Below are 19,247 nucleotides of genomic sequence, written 5' to 3' on the forward strand. Positions count from 1 at the left end.
CGTGCAGTACTTCATGTTGTATACAGAGGGGCAATGTACCTTAAATGGGGTCTTGGAGGCATTATTAAGCATTGCAGGACTGATCATAGGAAATACACTTCTAGCTCTAGATTGAAATTCTTGGAAAACCGAGCCCCAGTCACTCTGTTCTCTTAACAGTGCAGAGGTCACTATCTGAGCTGTTTCCAGAACCCCTGGCTTAGCATTACATTATCCTGTGAGAGTAAAAGCAAACCTCAGAGACACTAAAGTTTGGTTGGAGACCACCACAGTGAAGCAGATATCTCAATAAAGCATGTCACATGAGTCTTTCGGTGTGATACTATAATAATTACCAAAATGACACACAGATACCAAATGAGCAAATGCTCTTAGGAAAAAAATGGCACCAAGAGATTCATCAGACTCAGAGTTGCCACAAAACTTTCATTTAAAGAAAAAGAAAACAAAATGCGGTATCTGCAAAGCACGACACAATTCAGTTCAGTCGCTCAGCTGTCTGACTTTTTGCAACCCCATGGACTGCAGCACGCCAGGCTTCCCTGTCCATCACCAATTCCCGGAGCTTGCTCAAACTCATGTTCATCAAGTAGGTGATGCCATCCAACCATCTCATCCTCTGTCCTCCCCTTCTCCTCCTGCCTTCAATCTTACCCAGCATCAGGGTCTTTTCAAATGAGTCAGTTCTTCACATAAGGTAGCCAAAGTATTGGAGTTTCAGCTTCAGCATCAGTCCTTCCAATGAATATTCAGGACTGATATCCTTTAGGATGGACTGGTTGGAGCTCCTTGCAGTCCAAGGGACTCTCAAGAGTCTTCTCCAATATCACAGTTCAAAACCATCAACTCTTGGGCGCTCAGCTTTCCTTATAATCCAATCTCACATCCATACGTTACTACTGGAAAAACCATAGTTTTGACTAGAGGGACATTTGTTGGGCTTTCCTTGCAGCTCAGCTGGTAAAGCTCAACAAAGGGAAGCACAATAATGGAGGTATTGGCTCACACTGGCCAAAGAAATATTAGGGGCCCACTCCTCTTAAAGCTTATTTTCATTTAGTACATATGAATAAGAGAAATGTTGCAATCCACAAACACAAGGGATTGACTAGGGTCCTTCAGAAGCTAGAGGCACTCGCCAATTTTACAGAAGAAAGATGCAGTGCTAAGTCTCTTCAGTCGTGTCGAACTCTTCGCGGTCCTATGGACTGTAGCCCGCCAGGCTACTCTGTCCATGGGCTTCTCCAGGCAAGAATACTGGAGTGGGTTGCCATGCCTTTCTCCAGGGGATCGTCCCGACCCAGGGATGGAACCGGCGTCTTTTTCGTCACCTACAGGCGCAGGCAAATTCTTTACCACTAGCGCCACCTGGCAATGGCACCCCACTCCAGTACTCTTGCCTGGAAAATCCCATGGACGGAGGAGCCTGGTGGGCTGCAGTCCATGGGGTCGCTGAGGGTCGGACTCGTCTGAGCGACTTCACTTTCACTTCTCACTTTCATGCATTGGAGAAGGAAATGGCAACCCACTCCAGTGTTCTTGCCTGGAGAATCCCAGGGATGAGGGAGCCTGGCGGACTGACGTCTATGGAGTTGAACAGAGTCGGAGACGGCTGAAGCGACTTAACAGCAGCAGCGCCACCTGGAAAATCCACAGAAAAGAATGACGGGGAATCCGTCCTAGCCAATCACTAGCTACACAACCGGAAGCTTGGGACTGATCGACAAACGCAGGCTTTCCCTAAGTATCGCGAGGTAAAGCGGGAAAGCGACCGACCATCAATTGGTTAACGGGATCAGTGACGTCAGACGCAAAGCCCCGGGCCTGCTGCTGAAGCGTGAGGCCCACTCGAATTCCGTTTGGAGGCTCCTTTGAGCTCGCGGAGTAGACATGAGCAAAGCACACCCTCCCGAGTTGAAGAAGTAAGTATGCGTGGGGCCCGCGCCCAAATGGCCGCTTCCCTGTGTGCCTTGAGTTCCTTACATCCTCCCAGGAGTGTGCCTGGCGTGCGTCTTCTGGGCCGCGGACGCCGAGATCCGGGCCAGTGTCGCGTGCTTAGGGGCCTGAGACCCGCGCAAAAGTAGTATTTCGACCGGGTGGATACGGTTACCAAAGCCAACAAGGCGCAACCATCTGCTGACTTACTTCCCGTGCCCGAGCTCCCAGCTCTGTCTCCCGGACCCTCTCCCTCGTTTCTTGAAGGTCTCGAATGCCACACTTTGTTGAACATCTTGAGTAGCAGCATGTTTTCGATAAGGTGGCTGGAGAGTGATTGTATAAAGGAACCAGGGAGATGGATGTTTGATAGGATCTGAGGAGTGAAAAGCCACCTTAATCTTAGACTGTATTTGTAGCTGTTTCTTTGAGCTTTAACTTAGAAATTATATTCCTTTTTCTTGATTTCTTGTTCGTAGGTTAAACGTGAATGTCGTGTGATATCTACTCTGTTAACAGAGCTGTGTGAGAATATTCATGTTTCTAATTAGAGAAGGGTAGGTTGTGTGTGGGGGAATGCGGTTGAACCCAGTAAAATCGATTCCAAGTAGGTTATTCCTACTGTAGATAACACCCAGTTTAAAGTTTTAGCGTCCTAAAACACTCTTGGCTGAACTTAGCAAGTTCCATGTTTCCTGAGTAACTTCTCTGTCGTCTTTGTACTATGTAATGCCAGAATTCTGCATTTATTAGTTGGCTAGCAGCAAGGATGGAAAATTGATCCAGGGGTCAGTTTGTGAGGCAGCCACCTGGTCTGCCTTATGTACAGTTAATTTATGCTTGCCCCATAAAGAAGTCAGACTTAAGGGAAAGTTCAAATTTAATGATTTTGCATTTAAATGCACTTGTATTGAAAACATATTTTGTGCAAAATCTCCGTGTATATGTTAGTCTGTTAATTAAGACAGCGCCTGACATTAAGAAAAAGAGAAATTGCAGTTAGTGAGCTGGTAAAATCTTAAAATGTCTTCTGAATTCATCATGAACTGGTGAAATTATTTTTTAACAAAGGACCATTCTCTACTTGTAAGACTTCCTTTTGATTAAGACATTATTTGAGAATTTCAGAGGACGAAACTGGTTTTAACACCTTTTTCTGCTTATCTAGATTTTATGAGTTGTGAAATCCTGTCAGGTCGACCTCCAAAATGGCTTTTAGTATTTTTCTTCCTTTACATTTCTCACAGATACCATCTTTAACAAGTGTATATACCCTTCTCCTAGTTTAGCATGACTCAGTGGTTCTTAACTGCAGGAATGAGAGTCTGGTTCTGCTGGAATCTAGTAGGTAGAGGCCAGGGTTGCTGCCAAATGTTCTACAGTGCACTGGACATCACTCAACAACAGAATTATCCCGCCCCAAGTGTCAGTATGCTGAGGTGGAGATACCTGGCCCAACCAGATTCTTCCTAGTGCTCTTAAAAATGGGTGACAGAGTAGTCTTTGTTTTTTTTCCTTCCAGTTTTCTTGAGATATAATTGACATACAGCACTGTGTAGGTTTAAGGCGTATAGCATGATAATTTAACTTACATATGCCACAGTCGTTATGCCCACAGCTGGTTCTGCTGCAGTAACTTATTGCTGTCTGCATAACAGAGTGCAGACTTCTTAATCCAGCATTCAGGGCCCTCCATCTGAACTCCAGGCACCAGACTCTACACACATTAATAGTTGAATACTGTGTTCTCCAGCCAAACTGACCATTTGATTTTACCAGACTTTTTCAGTGCTGTGTGACTTAACATTTTATTTAAACTTTTCTGAGCTTCAGTTGCCCTTCTATTAAATGGTGGTAATTATTATTAATTTATATGTATGTAATTTATGGGCTTGCCAGGTGGTGCTAGTGGTAAGGAACCTGCCTGCCAATGCAGGAGACATAAGAGAGTTGGGTTCAATACCTGAGTTGGAAAGATCCCCTGGAGGAGATCATGGCAACCCACTCCAGTATTCTTGCCTGGAAAATCCTATGGACAGAGGAGGCTGGCAGGCTACAGTCCATGTAATTGCAAAAAAGTCTCTTCTTACAACTTCTGTCTGGCCCTTTGTCTTATTTATCTTTGAATTCTCCCATGATATACATTAAAATTGAATGAAGATTCATATTTTTTAGCCTGTAACTGGAAGAGGTAAAAACTGGTTTGACTACATGTCTTCATATTATTCTATGCTGCTGATATGGAATTTTATTGCTTAATTCAAATTATTTAACTTCAAAATATGTATTTTGCCAAAGTGAACTTATATGTTGAAGAATATCCTGAACACTTAAGATTGATGTTTAACACTAAATAAACAACACTACTTACTGTCTCAAATATAGAATAAAATACCTGTTGGATTGGGTATGGTATGATTACCTTCTGGTTTCTTCACAACTTTGTTTGGTTTTGGAAATAACCAAAAATATAACCAAATCTTTGTTTTTCTCTTAAGCTTGTAAATCCTGTTGTTGAAAATTAGGTCAGTATTGAACAACAAGAATGTTATTGTAGTTCACGTGGGAAATAGATGGGGAAACAGTGGAAACAGACTTTATTTTTGGGGGCTCCAAAATCACTGCAGATGGTGACTGCAGCCATGAAATTAAAAGATGCTTACTCCTTGGAAGGAAAGTTATGACCAACTTTTCAAAAGCATATTCAAAAGCAGAGACATTACTTTGCCAACAAAGGTCCATCTAGTCAAGGCTGTGGTTTTTCCTGTGGTCATGTATGGATGTGAGAGTTGGATTGTGAAGAAGGCTGAGCGCTGAAGAATTAATGCTTTTGAACTGTGGTGTTGGAGAAGACTCTTGAGAGTCCCTTGGACTGCAAGGAGATCCAACCAGTCCATTCTGAAGGAGATCAGCCCTGAGATTTCTTTGGAAGGAAGGATGCTAAAACTGAAACTCCAGTACTTTGGCCACCTCATGCGAAGAATTGACTCATTGGAAAAGACTCTGATGCTGGGAGGGATTGGGGGCAGGAGGACAAGGGGACCACAGAGGATGAGATGGCTGGATGGCATCACTGACTCGATGGACGTGAGTCTGAGTGTACTCTGGGAGTTGATGATGGACAGGGAGGCCTGGCGTGCTGCGATTCATGGGGTCGCAAAGAGTCGGACACGACTGAGCGACTGAACTGAACTGAACTGAATATGTTCTAGACTCATTCCGTTCTTCATTATCTTCCCCTTCACAAGTTACATTGCTCAGTCAGTATAAGTACTAGCTGAGGTAGCCCATCATTCTCATCCTTTACAGCAGTGCAAAGCTTTTAATTTTTTAAATTTAATTATTCCTGTTACATAAATTTAGCAGATTACATTGACAATATCTAAAATTAGTTATATAATCTTTACCCCTTTTGCTTTTTCAGATTTATGGACAAGAAGTTATCATGTAAGTCTTTTTGGTTTTCTATTTTCAGGTGTTTTTTGAATATTAAATTAGTTTTTACATCTGCTTTGGTAGTATATTTTATTATTATATTAATAATGTTTTGAGAAACTTTATAAAAATTCAAAGCACACAGATCTCTAATTCACATCCATTTAAGCAAGCAGGTTTATCAGAATTCTAACTAGATAGCTTTATTTTCTTAATTTCTGATATTTAGTAAGTTTCACAGTATTTCATACTTTTATTTCATATAAGCTTTCTCTCACTTTGGTAAAAATTAACATGATTTTCTATTTTATATTTGAAAACGTAACCTTTTTTCCTTTAAACAAAGAACAGATAAGGAATAAAAATCTGACCTGCACAGAACTCAAAGTATGTAGGGGTTAAGACCATGGCTTTAGAAACAAGCAGCCTTCGGTTTGAATTCCAGCCTTCATTTTGAATTCCCTACAGTAACTGTGTAATCTTGAATCAGTTACTTAAAAATATTATAATTCAGTTGCTTCATAAAAAGTCAGGATGATTCTACTTTATAGGATTCCTGTAAGTTTAAATGTGGAGGTAAATGTACAATGCTTAGCTCAGTGCTTGGCATATAGTAAAGATATATCAGGGTTTTCTCTCACTTGATTTTTAATGAGTAGTTTAGTTGATAGTTAACGGTCAGCTTTATTAAATTCCTTTTTCCTTTTACATAGTGAAATTAAATGGTGGCAGACATGTCCAAGGAATATTGCGGGGATTTGATCCCTTTATGAATCTTGTGATAGATGAATGTGTGGAGATGGCAACTAGTGGGCAACAGAACAATATTGGAATGGTGGTAAGTACAAATACAAGATCTCTCTTAGAGATTTCATTTTTCTTTTGGATTAAACATTAGCATCCCTTCTATCCAGCTCTTGGATTAAACTGCAGTTAGGCAAATTACAGGCAAGATTAGATATTCCAACCCCCTTTTAGTTTAACTTCCTTTTAGTTTAACTTATGGAGGTTATTCAACTGTGGTAATACCCCAGTTACCTGTAGGTTAGATCTGAATCTTACACAGAATCCACTGAGGTCCTTGGACTTGAAATAGCTGTTGGAATTATTTTTGTGTTTTATTCTATGATGAGGCCCATACTGTTCCTTCATTAGAGCCATAGTGAAGTCACTCAGTCATGTCCAACTCTTTGCAACCCCACGGACTGTAGCCTGCCAGGCTTCTCCATCCATGGGATTTTCCAGGGAAGATTACTGGAGTGGGTTGCCATTTCCTTCTCCAGGGAATCATCTGACCCAGGGATTGAACCCCCAGGTCTCCTGCATTGCAGGTAGATGCTTTACCATCTGAGCCACCAGGGAAGCCCCTTCATTAGAGTAGTAGTATAGAGGGTTTTCAGGTTCCCCAATTATGCTGAGTCCACCTCAAAGCAGTTGAAACTATCTCTAAGGGTGCTGCTGCTGCTAAGTCACTTCAGTCGTGTCTGACTCTGTGTGACCCCATAGACGGCAGCCTACCAGGCTCCGCCATCCCTGGGATTCTCCAGGCAAGAACACTGGAGTGGGTTGCCATTTCCTTCTCCAATGCATGAAAGTGAAAAGTGAAAGTGAAGTCGCTCAGTTGAGTCCGACCCTCAGCGACCCCATGGACTGCAGCCCACCAGGCTCCTCCGTCCATGGGATTTTCCAGGCCAGGAGTACTGGAGTGGGGTGCCATTGCCTTCTCCAGTCTAAGGGTGCAGTTTGTGTTTGTGTGTGCTGTTACAAGATCTTGTGTAATTTTAATGTGTGCTGAGGATTGCTACTCATCAAACTTCAGTGTTTATGCATTCACAGAAGGTTAATTACCCTTTCCAAGGCTTGTGTTATTGCTTGTTTCAAGTATATTTCCATTATTGCATTTTGAAAAGCAAATCAGTCAGGGTTTGAAAAACAACTTGGAGTCCCTAGATATGAGTCTCCCTGGCCTCTTGCACACATTTCACGTAGATGGACCTTCTCTTCAGGTACAGTCCCCTTGAAATGAATACAAGTCTGGCAGATCATTTGCATTTTCTTATAAAAGAGAGTTTTAAAAATACCCCAAGATTTCCTTCTAGCCCTTCCTTTTACAGATTAGGAAATCTTCATTCTGATAGAGGGTGGATTAGGGTTTTGGTTCATATATCAACAGATCCGCCAAAAAAATAAAAAGAATTAAAAAGGGAATTGATGTTTAAAGTTCTAATTTGAGGAAATAACTTTTGAGAATGTGTGGCACTTTTCAGAATTTTTATTAGTGAAGGTATTGATGTTTCTCATAATTTTCCCTTATTTTGATGGGGTTAATTTTCCTTACATGGAAATTGGTTAAAAGCAGTTTGAGAATGTGTGGCACTTTTCAGAATTTTTATTAGTGAAGGTATTTATGTTTCTCAGAATTTTCTCCCTTATTTTGATGGGGTTAATTTTCCTTACATGGAAATTGGTTAAAAGCAGTGCCATAACAAGTCATTCAAATAGTGAGCTCCAACTTACTGTGATAGGCAGTCTGTTCTTCCATCTCTGATGCATGTTCTGTGACTAAAATAAGTCTATTAGTAGGTGCTAATTCTTATGGCCGAGTTAACACTTTGAAAATGAAATAATGATAATATATCAATTTTCTTTAATTAAAAAACAGCCTAAAGAAAATGTAAGAATGGTTTTTCTAAGGGAAAGAAGGGAAACTATGGTTACTATTTTATTTTTTCACAAGCTGTTTGGCTAAAGAGACAGTTTAGTTGGCTTCATTGTTCCCTTGTCCAATCAGTGACCCACTGAGGCCATTGAAACTATTTATTACACGACTTCCCTGGCAATCCACTGACTCAGACTCTGCTCCCAGTGCATGGGGCCCAGGCTCAATTCCTGGTCAGGGAACTAGATCCCAAAAGTCACAACTAAGACCTGTGCAACCAAATAAATAAAAAGAAGTGGTGTTTTTTTGTTTTTGTTTTTTAAGAAATTACTTAATACAGGATTTTTCAGGTGGATAATTACCTAATGATGTCTCAATTAGCCTCTTCTGAAATAAAACCAGAGTAGTCAGTAGCTTCTCCTCTGTCTTATTTCCTTAAGATTCCACTCTACTTCAAGGTTCCCCTAAGAATATAGTAAAAATTGTGTAGTTTTTGATGCTATGTTTCAGGAGTTCTTACTGGCTTTGTGCTTCTGTAGCTCCAATTTAGGTTTGTATTTTTTATTAGACAGTTGTGCCCCTTCATGAAAAGGCCTGGGCAACACTTTGCCAAACTTAGTACTCAAGCCCAATCCAAGGAGCAGTATGGAATTCTGGACCTGATCAGGGTTCCAGTTTGATCTGGAATATAGGGCATCCAACACAGTGGGAAAAGAGGAAGAGCCCTGTGAAGCAGACGAGCCTTAATTCCTGTGTCTTATATGAGAAGGCAAAGAAGTGTGTGATACCATTTTAGAAAACATTGAGGAAAGTGGCAGTTTTATTTTTTTTTTAATAATGCCAAAAAGAAAAAGCCCTTAGATCTAAAAATCTTAGTTATCTGAAATAACTTCTCTTCACCACCCTCCACTTCTGGGGAAAGTCACAAATGGACAGGTTTAGGAAGGAACTAGGAAGAAGGCTTCTTGGTTTTTAAGTTTTGATTGGTGAGAAGTCATGTTCATCTTCTCTTGCAAATAAGCCAGCAGTTTAAAACTCTTGAAAACTAGGAATCATGTTGTTTAGGTTTCTTCATTTCTTTTCCTAATTTGTTAAGAAGAGTGAGAGTCTGTAGCTTCTTTTGGTTTCCATTGTCATTTTCAGTGCAGCTCTGTAATTCTTTGCCACTTTCTCACCATAAGCATTGCTGTTTGTCTCTGCCAGGCTCCCCAACACTTTCCCACCTGTCATGGTCCTTCCCAGTCTGTCATGTGCAGTAATCAGATGCAGGTCATCTGTTTGCTTAATTGAGCCTTTTGTGAGCCTGCCACTGCTTTAGGCGCTGAGTAGATGCACCAAGCAAGTCCTTGCCCTCACAGAAATGACACTTGAGTGAGGAAGACAGTATATAACACTGTGTGTAATAAATAAAGCAAGTAGAATGAGAGGAGAAAGGAACAAGTTCCAGCTATGCCAGCTGCCTCCCAGCATAGCTCTACTTTGAATCTTACTCAGTGAAAGTCACTCAGTCGTGTCCGACTCTTTGTGACCCCATGTCGACTCTTTGTGACCCCATGAACTATACAGTCCGTGGAATTCTCCAGGCCAGAATACTGGAGTGGATAGACGTTCCCTTCTCCAGGGGATCTTCCCAACCCAGGGGTTGAGCCCAGGTCTCCCACATTGTAGGTGGATTCTTTACCAGCTGAGCCACCAAGGAAGTCCATGAATACTGGAGTGGGTAGCCTATCCCTTCTCCTGCAGATCTTCCTGACCCAGGAATGGAACCAGGGTCTTCTGCATTGCAGGTGGATTCTTTACCAGCGGAGCTACTAGCAAAGCCCCAAATCTCACTCAGGATGCCCCATCCTGTCCTTTCACCTGTCTGGCTCTATTTAACTGATTTGTGGTTGTATTACCTACAGTCCACCAGGGGCTCCTTATTTTCACAGTCCCCTTCCAGTTTGACTTTCCTATCCCATTTTATCAGCCATTTCGCCTATGCTTCATGAGTATCCTGACTTACCTTCTTTTATAGAAGATCCCCAGGAGTAGGAAATGGCAACTCACTCCAGTATTCTTGCCTGGAAAACCCCATGGACAGAGGAACCTGGTGGGTTATAATCCATAGGGTCGCAGAGAGTCGGTCACAACTGAGCATCTGAGCACTCAGACACACTGACTAGGGGGAAAAAAGCCTCACAAACTGACATTTAATAAAACCATTAATTAGGTGATGAAAATCCTTTAAATCATCGATACATCTATTGAATAGTGTTCTTTTCAAATTCATTTTTTCTTAGGTAATACGAGGAAATAGTATCATCATGTTAGAAGCCTTGGAACGAGTATGAACAATGGCTGTGTTCACCAGAGAAATCAACGCTTCCATGTGTCCCCTCTCCACATTTTACTACCAGAAAAATTGGGTTGTGTACATTTTCTTACTTTTTTGTTAAATAAACTTTTGTAATAGCCAAAAATGCTTTCTTAGCTGTTCTCAACTTAGAATATCTGCTCTTATTCTGATTTTTTTCTGTCATGACCTGTTATTGGTTGAGACTGATTAGTTCAGAGGTTTTTAATGCGTTAAAATAGAAAAATCTTATTAAATATGAAACATTGGCAAGATACCCTTTTCCCATATCTTTTACTACTGAACAAAATTAAAGAAGCTGCAAACCTGAATGGGTTTCTTCTAAAACATTAACTGGAATTTTCAAAGTTGTTGCAATAACTTGGACAGACTCTGACTTTTTCACATACATCTACATTCCAAGTACAGTTTCACTCAAACAACATGGGTTAAACTGTGCAGGTCCACTTATATACTGGTTTTTTCCAGTAGTAAATACTACAGTACTACACCATCCACGGCTGAATCCACGGATTCCAGACTGAAAAGAGGAACTGCATATGCAGAGAGCTGATGGCTCAGGGTCAGCGTCCATAACCCCCCAGTGTTTTAAGGGTCAACCATATAGTGGAACAGAAGTAAAACACAGGAAGTAATGATGTCTTTGTTTTATTTTGAACATAAGTGGGAAAAATTTTTGAATACAAGAGTAGAAATACAATTCCGGAGGAAAACATTCCAGTGCATTGTGGTTCTTTGTGGGGTAGAAGATGGTGATAATGCTGCCCATAATATACTCACCTAGTTTGTAAATTTTATGGTGCACAAACTCCAGTAAGAGAATATCACAAACGTGTCATAAACCTAACTTTAAAAAAAAAATCTATCAAGCAAATGCTTAAGTTTATTTTTGTGATCTGGTAGAAAGCCTACAAATCATGAATCACTTTAAAACTAGAGAGTGGGGTATACACAGTATGTAAGGTACTTGTAAACAAGTATGTAAAATGGTATTCCCTATTTATAGGAAATGTTTACAGAAAAAATATAGCTAGAGGGATCAAACTAGAGTTGATGTGAAGGCCATACATTTTTATTTTTCCATTCTCCTCTTTAAACCTTCCCTAACACTGCAACCACATAAAGTTGAATTTTAGAACTGGTAGAATTTCTAAGTGTGGCTCCTAACTGGCAGCATCACATAGGAACATAACAGAAATGCAGTCTTTCGTATGCTGCTCCACTCCTACTGCAACATTCTAGGGGTGAGGCCAGCCACGTTTTAACAAGCCTTCCAGTAACACGGGCGCAGGACTTGGCCTTCCTTCAGCCTGTGCATAATCTTTACCAGTCTCTTCTGTAAAAATTTCACTTGAGTAGCCTCCTGGAATAATGGGCCCTGACAGATCTGTCTTCCAGTTAAGTCTTTTTGAATTCTGTTAGTGGCATTAAAATTAATACGCTTACTATATGGATAACCTTTTTGCTCTTTAACAACTTCAGATGCCTTGTTGGAAAACAATCAGAGTTGGGTTTGATACAACAGCAATATTTAAAACTGGTGTTCTAAAAATATTTGCCATTGCAAAACAAGTCTGCAGATGTTAGAAATTATTCCACTAGAATTCACCCACTTTTAGCATATATACAACAGTGGTATACTCTACCTACTGTCTTTTTTAAAACCACAAAAGGAAAAAAGTAGGAATGCCTCTTAACATACTTGTTAAGAATAAAAATAGTAAAAAGCTAACTCTGACAAACTTAATTCCTGCCTCTACATCAAATATCTTGGCAATTTTATCAGCATATTTATATTCACAATTGTAGAGAATCAATTGCTTTAAGAATCAATGTTCTTTTTGCTAAAAGGAGCAAGTGCTATAATCTGGAGGAGTACTTTTTTAAAAAGACAATATATGTTAACTTGGTTGCAGTTCAGTTACTTTTAGAATTCACAAGTTTTTACTTGTTTTGTCCTTTCCAGTGACTATAAGAACACTCATGATCTTTGTACAGGTGGAGAACTGGGTCTCAAGTTTAGCTACATCCTGGAATCATTCAGGAAGCAGTCCTACAGGTGACTGCAATGTACAGCCGAACCACCGCCTCAGAACAAGATTTCAACAACCAATTTCTCAATCAAAATGCTACAGTACCTTCAGAAGCATTTAACAGTTTGAACACAAAGTGGATCTGATCAAGTGTGGGGTCTGAATATATTCTCGTGCCAGAGGCTCTACAGTCATCTAAGTTGCCTCTGCTGTGAGACTGTCAATGCTTCTTACTACCAAGACTACTAGAGTTCTCACAGAGAGAAATCCTTTGCAACATGGATTTGCTTTGATAATGGATTGAGTTTCTTGGGACTTTTAAGGCACTAAAAACCCTTTGAAAACATCATAAACCCCCACATCAGTGACTCTAAACCCCAGTTGTACGTTAGGAACTCTAAAAAGCTACAAAAAGCTCAGGTCCTATCCTTAGTCCATTAAACCAATCTCTGTTGTGGGGCTCTATCACCATTTTTCAAAGCTCCTCAGGTGAGGGTTTGATAATAGAAGACAAATTTAAGAAATTTCTTAAATCAATAGCCTATACTTGCTTTTCATTTTACTTGAGATTTTTGTGTGACATCTTTATACTACACTAAGACTTCTGAACTTCACTCCTAATGAAATAGAGACAGAAGCAATCAAAAGAACATTCTGAAAGTCAAGGCTTCAAGCATGGGCATATGTCCTTTGCAAAATTAAGTTACTAAAGCCAGGCATAAGATACCAGTTACCATGGTAATTTTACCTGAATGAAGATCACATCCAACCGTGAAGCGCAAATGAACTAGCCCTGAACTAAAAGGTAAGTCTTCCTCAAGGGCTCAGCTTAAAATGCTTTAAAGTTTCGTTCAAAATCCAGGGCCCCATCCCAGACCTATTAAATCAGAACCTCCAGAGGAGCTAGAGAATTCATATGTCTAACAAACTCCAGGTGATTCTTATGATCAGACAAGTTTGCGAAATGCTGCTGATGGATATTCAAGAAAGAGTTCAATTTTGAAGATGCAATAGTTTTACCTTCATGCTTAATTAGAACCTTGCGTTTCTCATGACTCACTGGAATTATTTTGTTAAATGATGATAATGGTGAAATATCTGATTCAAAATCATCTCTGTTCAGACTACGTTCTTTTTTTTTTTTTTTGCCAGTGATATTCCATTTGGAACCAGGAGAGGGATAAAGGAGAGAGTGGTGTTTCATAGTTCTGTTTTAAGTCTCTCATATAAGTCCTCTTGGTCAATCATGTGTGTGTTCCCATTCCAGCGGTGATAGGCGAGGAGAGCAGCATTGTAGCCTGCAATGGCACTCATTTCCATGGCACTTGCTGCAAACTCTATGCCGTTGAGGTAATAAAGTTGATCGTGGAGTATGATGGAGGGGCATTTCTCTGGAGGTGTATAATGAGGGTATGCAAGCCATGACTGCTTCACAGCATAATCGTAGGACACAAAGAGCTTTAAAATTTGTTCTTTAGTAAGTGCTGCTGCAGAAAAGATCTTCCAGACATGTGCTGTATCTGCTTTTGGCTGAGGATTATTGTCTTCTTCTACAGGGGACACAAGCCCAATGCTGTTAATGAATAAATCTGGATTATCAGTGGTTAAGACTGTACCAAGATGAAACTCATTTAAGGCTCTTGAGCTAAAGACAGTTGAATTCAACTCCCCTTTAATTAAAGTTGTCACTAAAGGTTCGTAGTGTTGATGGAATTCCTCAATTGGAGGATCGAAGTTGAGAAAATTTATATTGGACATTTTCCGATTCAATGGAGTGGCCACCAGGACAATGTCATAGAAGTCTGAATGGGTCTCAGATCCAGTTTGGTAGACCACTTCATACACCTTTGAGGGATTTCCTAGAGGAAATAAAAAAGCATTTTTTTAAAGTGTTTCTAACATACTATATTTTATACCTTCTAAAAATAATTCTATACCTTAATAGTTTCTCCATAATTCTAAGGACTTAAACAAGTTTTGGAGAAGGCAATGGCACCCCACTCCAGTACTTTTGCCTGGAAAATGCCATGGACGGAGGAGCCTGGTAGGCTGTAGTCCATGGGGTCGCTAGAGTTGGACATGACTGAGTGACTTCACTTTCACTTTTCACTTTCATGCATTGGAGAAGGAAATGGCAACCCACTCCAGTGTTCTTGCCTGGAGAATCCCAGGGACGGGAGAGCCTGGTGGGCTGCCATCTATGGGGTCGCACAGAGTCAGACACGACTGAAGTGACTCAGCAGCAGCAGCAAACAAGTTTTATCCCTTAAGATAACTGGCCCCTGCATTTGTATTACACTGAGGCCAGTTTTCTACTTGGAATGGAAATAAAACCTGTCAATAGGTACAAAATATGAAATGTTTACTTTTGAGGATGAAATTCTTTTTTTAAATCCAAAAAGTCATGCCACTGTACTTGAGCACATGTGTATCTATTTCCACATGACACACAACACCTAACCTCCAATTTAAAATTTCATCATTTGGAACTGAGTGAGAGACGGAGAAACAGGTTTTTCTCCCTGAGCAATTATTTTCTGCAGGGGAAATTAGAAACAATAAAATAGGAGTTCAAGCTTACCTGTCTGCTTGGTTCTTGTTTTCTCCTCTATGGACATTACTAAGCCTGACACAAGATTGCTTCTGGAAGCCTGAAGGAGCCTTGAGCAAACAAGTTTATTGCCACCTTTTACTGCCCAAAGGCCAGGATCAGTACCGGACATTGACACTGCCCCTGTCGGTGGCAGGACAAAACATATTAATTCTGACTCTGTAAGGGGCCCTCTACCCACTCTCCCTTCCCAAGTAGCTGCATCGGGCTCCAAATCTAGACATTGCCAAATGACCCTCAGAGCAAAGTTCCCCCCAGGTAAGGACCATTCAACTAATAAAAACCAAAGACTGTTCCCATAGAAGTGTTCATCTACACATGCACAATTTTGCCAACATTTTCATTGTGTCTGAGGTTTCACAAAGGAAGGTAGTCATCTCCAAATCATGGCCTAAAGTAAGGAGCCACCAAAGCATTAGGTAAACCACACTGTCAACTAATGTCTGTTAACTATTCAAGTCCTGACTTACCTACAAAGCCATTGATGTTTGTGGTTTGGCCATAATTTACCCTCATGACGGGAGTAATAATTTCATCAAGGAACTTCTCAGAGAAGCCTGCTTTCTGCAAGGTTTCAAGAAGTGACCGGTTAAATAATCCAAGATAGTCGTCCCCTCCTAGGGAATGCAGTAACTTTTCTACGCTACTGAAGGCATAGTCATGAGACTGGTAGCGGTAGATCCTTTTGAATAGAAGAGAAATGGCCATTAGACAGCAGATAGTGGGGAGGGTACACACAAAGAAGGAAAACAGCAGCCTAAGACTCCAAGTGGCTTTCCTGTTTCTTTCGGACGAGTCCCTACCGATCCTGTGAGATGCATCTTTCCCAGGTATCCCAAAGGCTCCTGGCCTCCATTTCCCTCTATCTCCTCTGGAGGAAGTCCACCGTCCTTTGAATTCACTCTTCTGCATGAATATGGTCACTGGGATCACCTTTCAGGAAGTGGGTATGTCTTGTTCTCATTCATCTTCCAGCACACTTAGACATGTCTAAAATTAAACTACCTTTCCATTAGGCTTGATCCTCTCCTCCTACCCCCAATTCCAACCAAAACAATGGGTTACTCCTAACATCCTACACATCATCCTCAGTTCATTTAGTTTTAAACATTTCATTTCTCCTTTCTGCTTCATCCACTTAAGAAGGGAAGCTTATCAACCTTCCTAACATCCTTCCTGTTATTTCTAATCTCCCTGATCTTAAGCGAAGCTTTATATTCAAACTGCTGCTGCTGCTGCTACTAAGTCACTTAAGTCGTGTCAGACTCTGTGCAACCCCATAGACGGCACCCCACCAGGCTCCCCCGTCCCTGGGATTCTCCAGGCAAGGACACTGGAGTGGGTTGCCATTTCCTTCTCCAATGCATGAAAGTGAAATCGCTCAGTCGTGTCTGACTAGTAGCTATCCCATGGACTGCAGCCTACTAGGCTCCTCCGTCCATGGGATTTGCCATGCAAGAGTACTGGAGTGGGGTGCCATTGCCTTCTCCATTTATATTCAAACTACTAACATGAATAACTGATTTATCTGCCTCTAGATTCTCTTTTTTATATAATTTTTTAATATTTGTTATGTGTTAGAATATGGAGCATCAGTTTGAGCCAGACACTGTTCTAGATGCTAAAGATACAGAGGTCAATACAACACAGAAAGAAAAATCGCTGCCATAACAGAGCTTTTGTTTTAGATAGGACAACAGGCAATAAAATAAACACAAGCATCTTACCAACAGTTTGTGCTAAATTGCTTCAGTTGTATCTGACTCTTGGGGATCCTATGGCCTGTAATCTTTCAGGCTCCTCTGTTGGTGGGATTCTCCAGGCAAGAGTAATGGAGTGGGTTGCTGTGCCCTACTCCAGGGGATCTTCCTGGCCCAGGGATTGAACCCATGTCTCTTACATCTCCTGTACTGGCAGACAGGTTCTTTTATCAAGGAGGAAAGTAAACCAAAAGACTGGAAACACTTGGAGCTGGCAGAGAAGCAGAGAGATCCAGGAGAGCAGGAGGAGGCACAGACAGAAAAAAGTAGTGGAGGTGGGATGAAGGACTTCCAAAATGGAGTAAGAACCTTAGAAAAATCTGTCCCTACATAAAAGCAGTGAGAACACTGGCAAACACTGTCAACATCAACTTTTTTGGAACTCTGTAAATAAACCAAACATTTGCTAAAATCCCAGGAATATTTAGATGGCTGACTGTAAGAACAAATGAGTGCTGTGGTATTTGAACTATCCCTAAGCTCATTCCCATCTTGCTAGCAACAAGGTAGCCTTCAAAATCAGCAGCCTTGCAACCACAATATCTGTGAAACCAGCAAGCTGGCAGCCACAGAGGCAATAAGACATGTTTAGGGCATCCCCAAATTCCCATTGTCAGAGAAGTGCCACTATTTGCCTTGTCAGGACTTATTCTTTTTTGATTAAAATGTTTAAAGGATATACTCCATTTACAAAATTGGGAAAGGAGTTCATCAAGGCTGTAACCGTCACCCTGTTTATTTAACTTATATACACAGTACACCATGTGAAATGCTGGGCTGGATGAAGTTAAAGCTGGAATCAAGACTGCCAAGAGAAATATCAGTAACCTCAGATATGCAGAGGACACCACCTTAATGGCAGAAAGTGAAGAGGAACTAAAGAGCCTCTAGAGGAAGGTGAAAGAGAAGAGTGAAAAAGCTGGCCTAAAACTCAACATTCAAAAAACTAAGATCATGGCATCCAGTCCCATCACTTCATGGCAAATCGATGGGGAAACAATGGGAACAGTGACAGACTATTATTCTGGGCTCCAAAATCACTGCAGATGGTGACTGCAGCCATAAAACTACAACACGCTCACTCCTTGGAAGAAAAACTATGACAAACTTAGCATATTAAAAAGCAGAGACACCACTTTGCCGACAAAGGTCCACACAGTCAAAGCTATGGTTTTTCTGGTAGTCACGTACGGATGGGAGGGTTGGACCATAAGGAAGACTGAGTGCTGAAGAACTGATGCTTTCGAACTGTGGTGCTGGAGAAGACTCCTGAGAGTCCCTTGGACTGCAAGAAGATCAAACCAGTCAATCCTAAAGGAAATCAACCAGGAATGTTCATTGGAAGGATTGATGCTGAAGCTGAAGCTCAAATACTTTGGCCACCTGATGCGAAGAGCTGACTCAGTGGAAAAGACCCTGATGCTGGGAAGGACTGAAGGCAAGGGGAGAAGCAGACGACAGAGGATGAGATGGCTGGGTGGCATTGTTGACTCAATGGACATGAGTTTGAGCAAACTCCAGGAGATAGTGAAGGATGGGGAAGCCTAGCGTGCTGCAGTCCATGGGTTGCAAAGAGTTGGACATGACTGAGCAACTGGACAATTCCACGTACAATTACAAAATACTGGCTACATTCCCCATGTTGCACAATGCATCCTGCGGCCTATCTTACACCCAATACTTTATACTTTCTATGCCCCCACCCCAACATTGTCCTTCCCCCCTCACCACTGGTAACCACTAGTTTGTTCTCTGTATCTGTATTTGTTCTCTGCATCTGTATTTGTTCCCTGTATCTGTGAGTCTGCTTCTTTTTTGTTATAGCCACTAGTTTGCTGTGTCTTTTAGACTGTTTATGTGTGCGTGCTCAGTCGTGTCCAACTCTTTGAGACCCTATGGACTGTAACCCATCGGGCTCTCCTGTCCATGGGATTATTCCAGCAAGAATACTGGAATGGCAAGAATGGGTTGCCATTTCCTTCTCCAGGGAATCTTTCTGAACCAGGGAGCGAACCTGTGTCTCCTGCATAGGCAGGAGGACTCTTTACCACTGGGAAACCTTTTCTTTTTAGATTAGGGCTTGTCTTTTTTTACCTCACTCTATACAAACAGCCCATCCTGAGCACATCTGTCAAAAACTTTTGTTGCCTGAGTTTGTGATACCAAGTGGGGTAACAAGAGGCTTATCTGAAGATTTTAAAAAGAAATACTGGGGAATGAAAAACCCCAATTCATTTCTAGGGACTTAGAAGGCCATGCCCATGTACAAGACTGTCACATGCCCAGGAAAGACCTGAGAAGGCCCTCATCTGTCACCTTCGGCTGACCTTGAGGCTTTGAGCAAGCCAGAAGTAAAGGCTAGAGCTATAAACCACCTGCCAGAGCACTGCAAGCGATCCTCACACACACACACTTGAGTAGTCAAACATGACAAAGAATAGAATTAGTTCCAGAATTA

General features: G+C 41.3%; 2 protein-coding genes across 8 annotated transcripts in view; one reads left to right on the forward strand and one right to left on the reverse strand.

Annotated features, from left to right (window-relative positions):
• The first annotated feature begins 1,808 nt into the window (after nt 1-1,808).
• SNRPG (small nuclear ribonucleoprotein polypeptide G) lies at nt 1,809-10,491 on the forward strand. Of its 2 annotated transcripts, XM_086326191.1 has the most exons (5): nt 1,809-1,922; nt 2,415-2,492; nt 5,360-5,382; nt 6,084-6,208; nt 10,312-10,491. In XM_086326191.1, the coding sequence occupies exons 2-5, from the start codon at nt 2,473-2,475 to the stop codon at nt 10,360-10,362; spliced, it is 219 nt and encodes a 72-aa protein (XP_086182317.1). In that variant the 5' UTR covers nt 1,809-1,922; nt 2,415-2,472; the 3' UTR covers nt 10,363-10,491. The 2 variants fall into 2 exon arrangements, with proteins under 2 accessions (XP_086182317.1, XP_086182316.1); XM_086326190.1 differs by lacking the exon at nt 2,415-2,492.
• Nucleotides 10,492-11,017: 526 nt separating this feature from the next.
• Nucleotides 11,018-19,247, reverse strand: part of PCYOX1 (prenylcysteine oxidase 1) — a 47,063-nt gene continuing 38,833 nt past the window's right edge. For 5 of the 6 annotated variants that reach the window (XM_086326149.1, XM_086326146.1, XM_086326148.1 and 2 more), the window contains 3 exons: nt 15,500-15,711; nt 15,000-15,152; nt 11,018-14,277 (listed from right to left, as the gene is read on the reverse strand). In XM_086326149.1, coding sequence (XP_086182275.1) covers nt 13,619-14,277; nt 15,000-15,152; nt 15,500-15,545 — 858 coding nt within the window. In that variant the 5' untranslated portion in view covers nt 15,546-15,711 and the 3' untranslated portion in view covers nt 11,018-13,618. The remainder of the gene's footprint in view (nt 14,278-14,999; nt 15,153-15,499; nt 15,712-19,247) is intronic. The other variant, XM_086326147.1, reaches the window with a different exon arrangement.

This window comes from Bos grunniens, chromosome 11, assembly GCF_055505025.1.
Source record: "Bos grunniens cultivar Pamir isolate PY7600 chromosome 11, Bosgru_T2T1.0, whole genome shotgun sequence".
NCBI classification, from domain to species: Eukaryota; Metazoa; Chordata; class Mammalia; order Artiodactyla; family Bovidae; genus Bos; species Bos grunniens.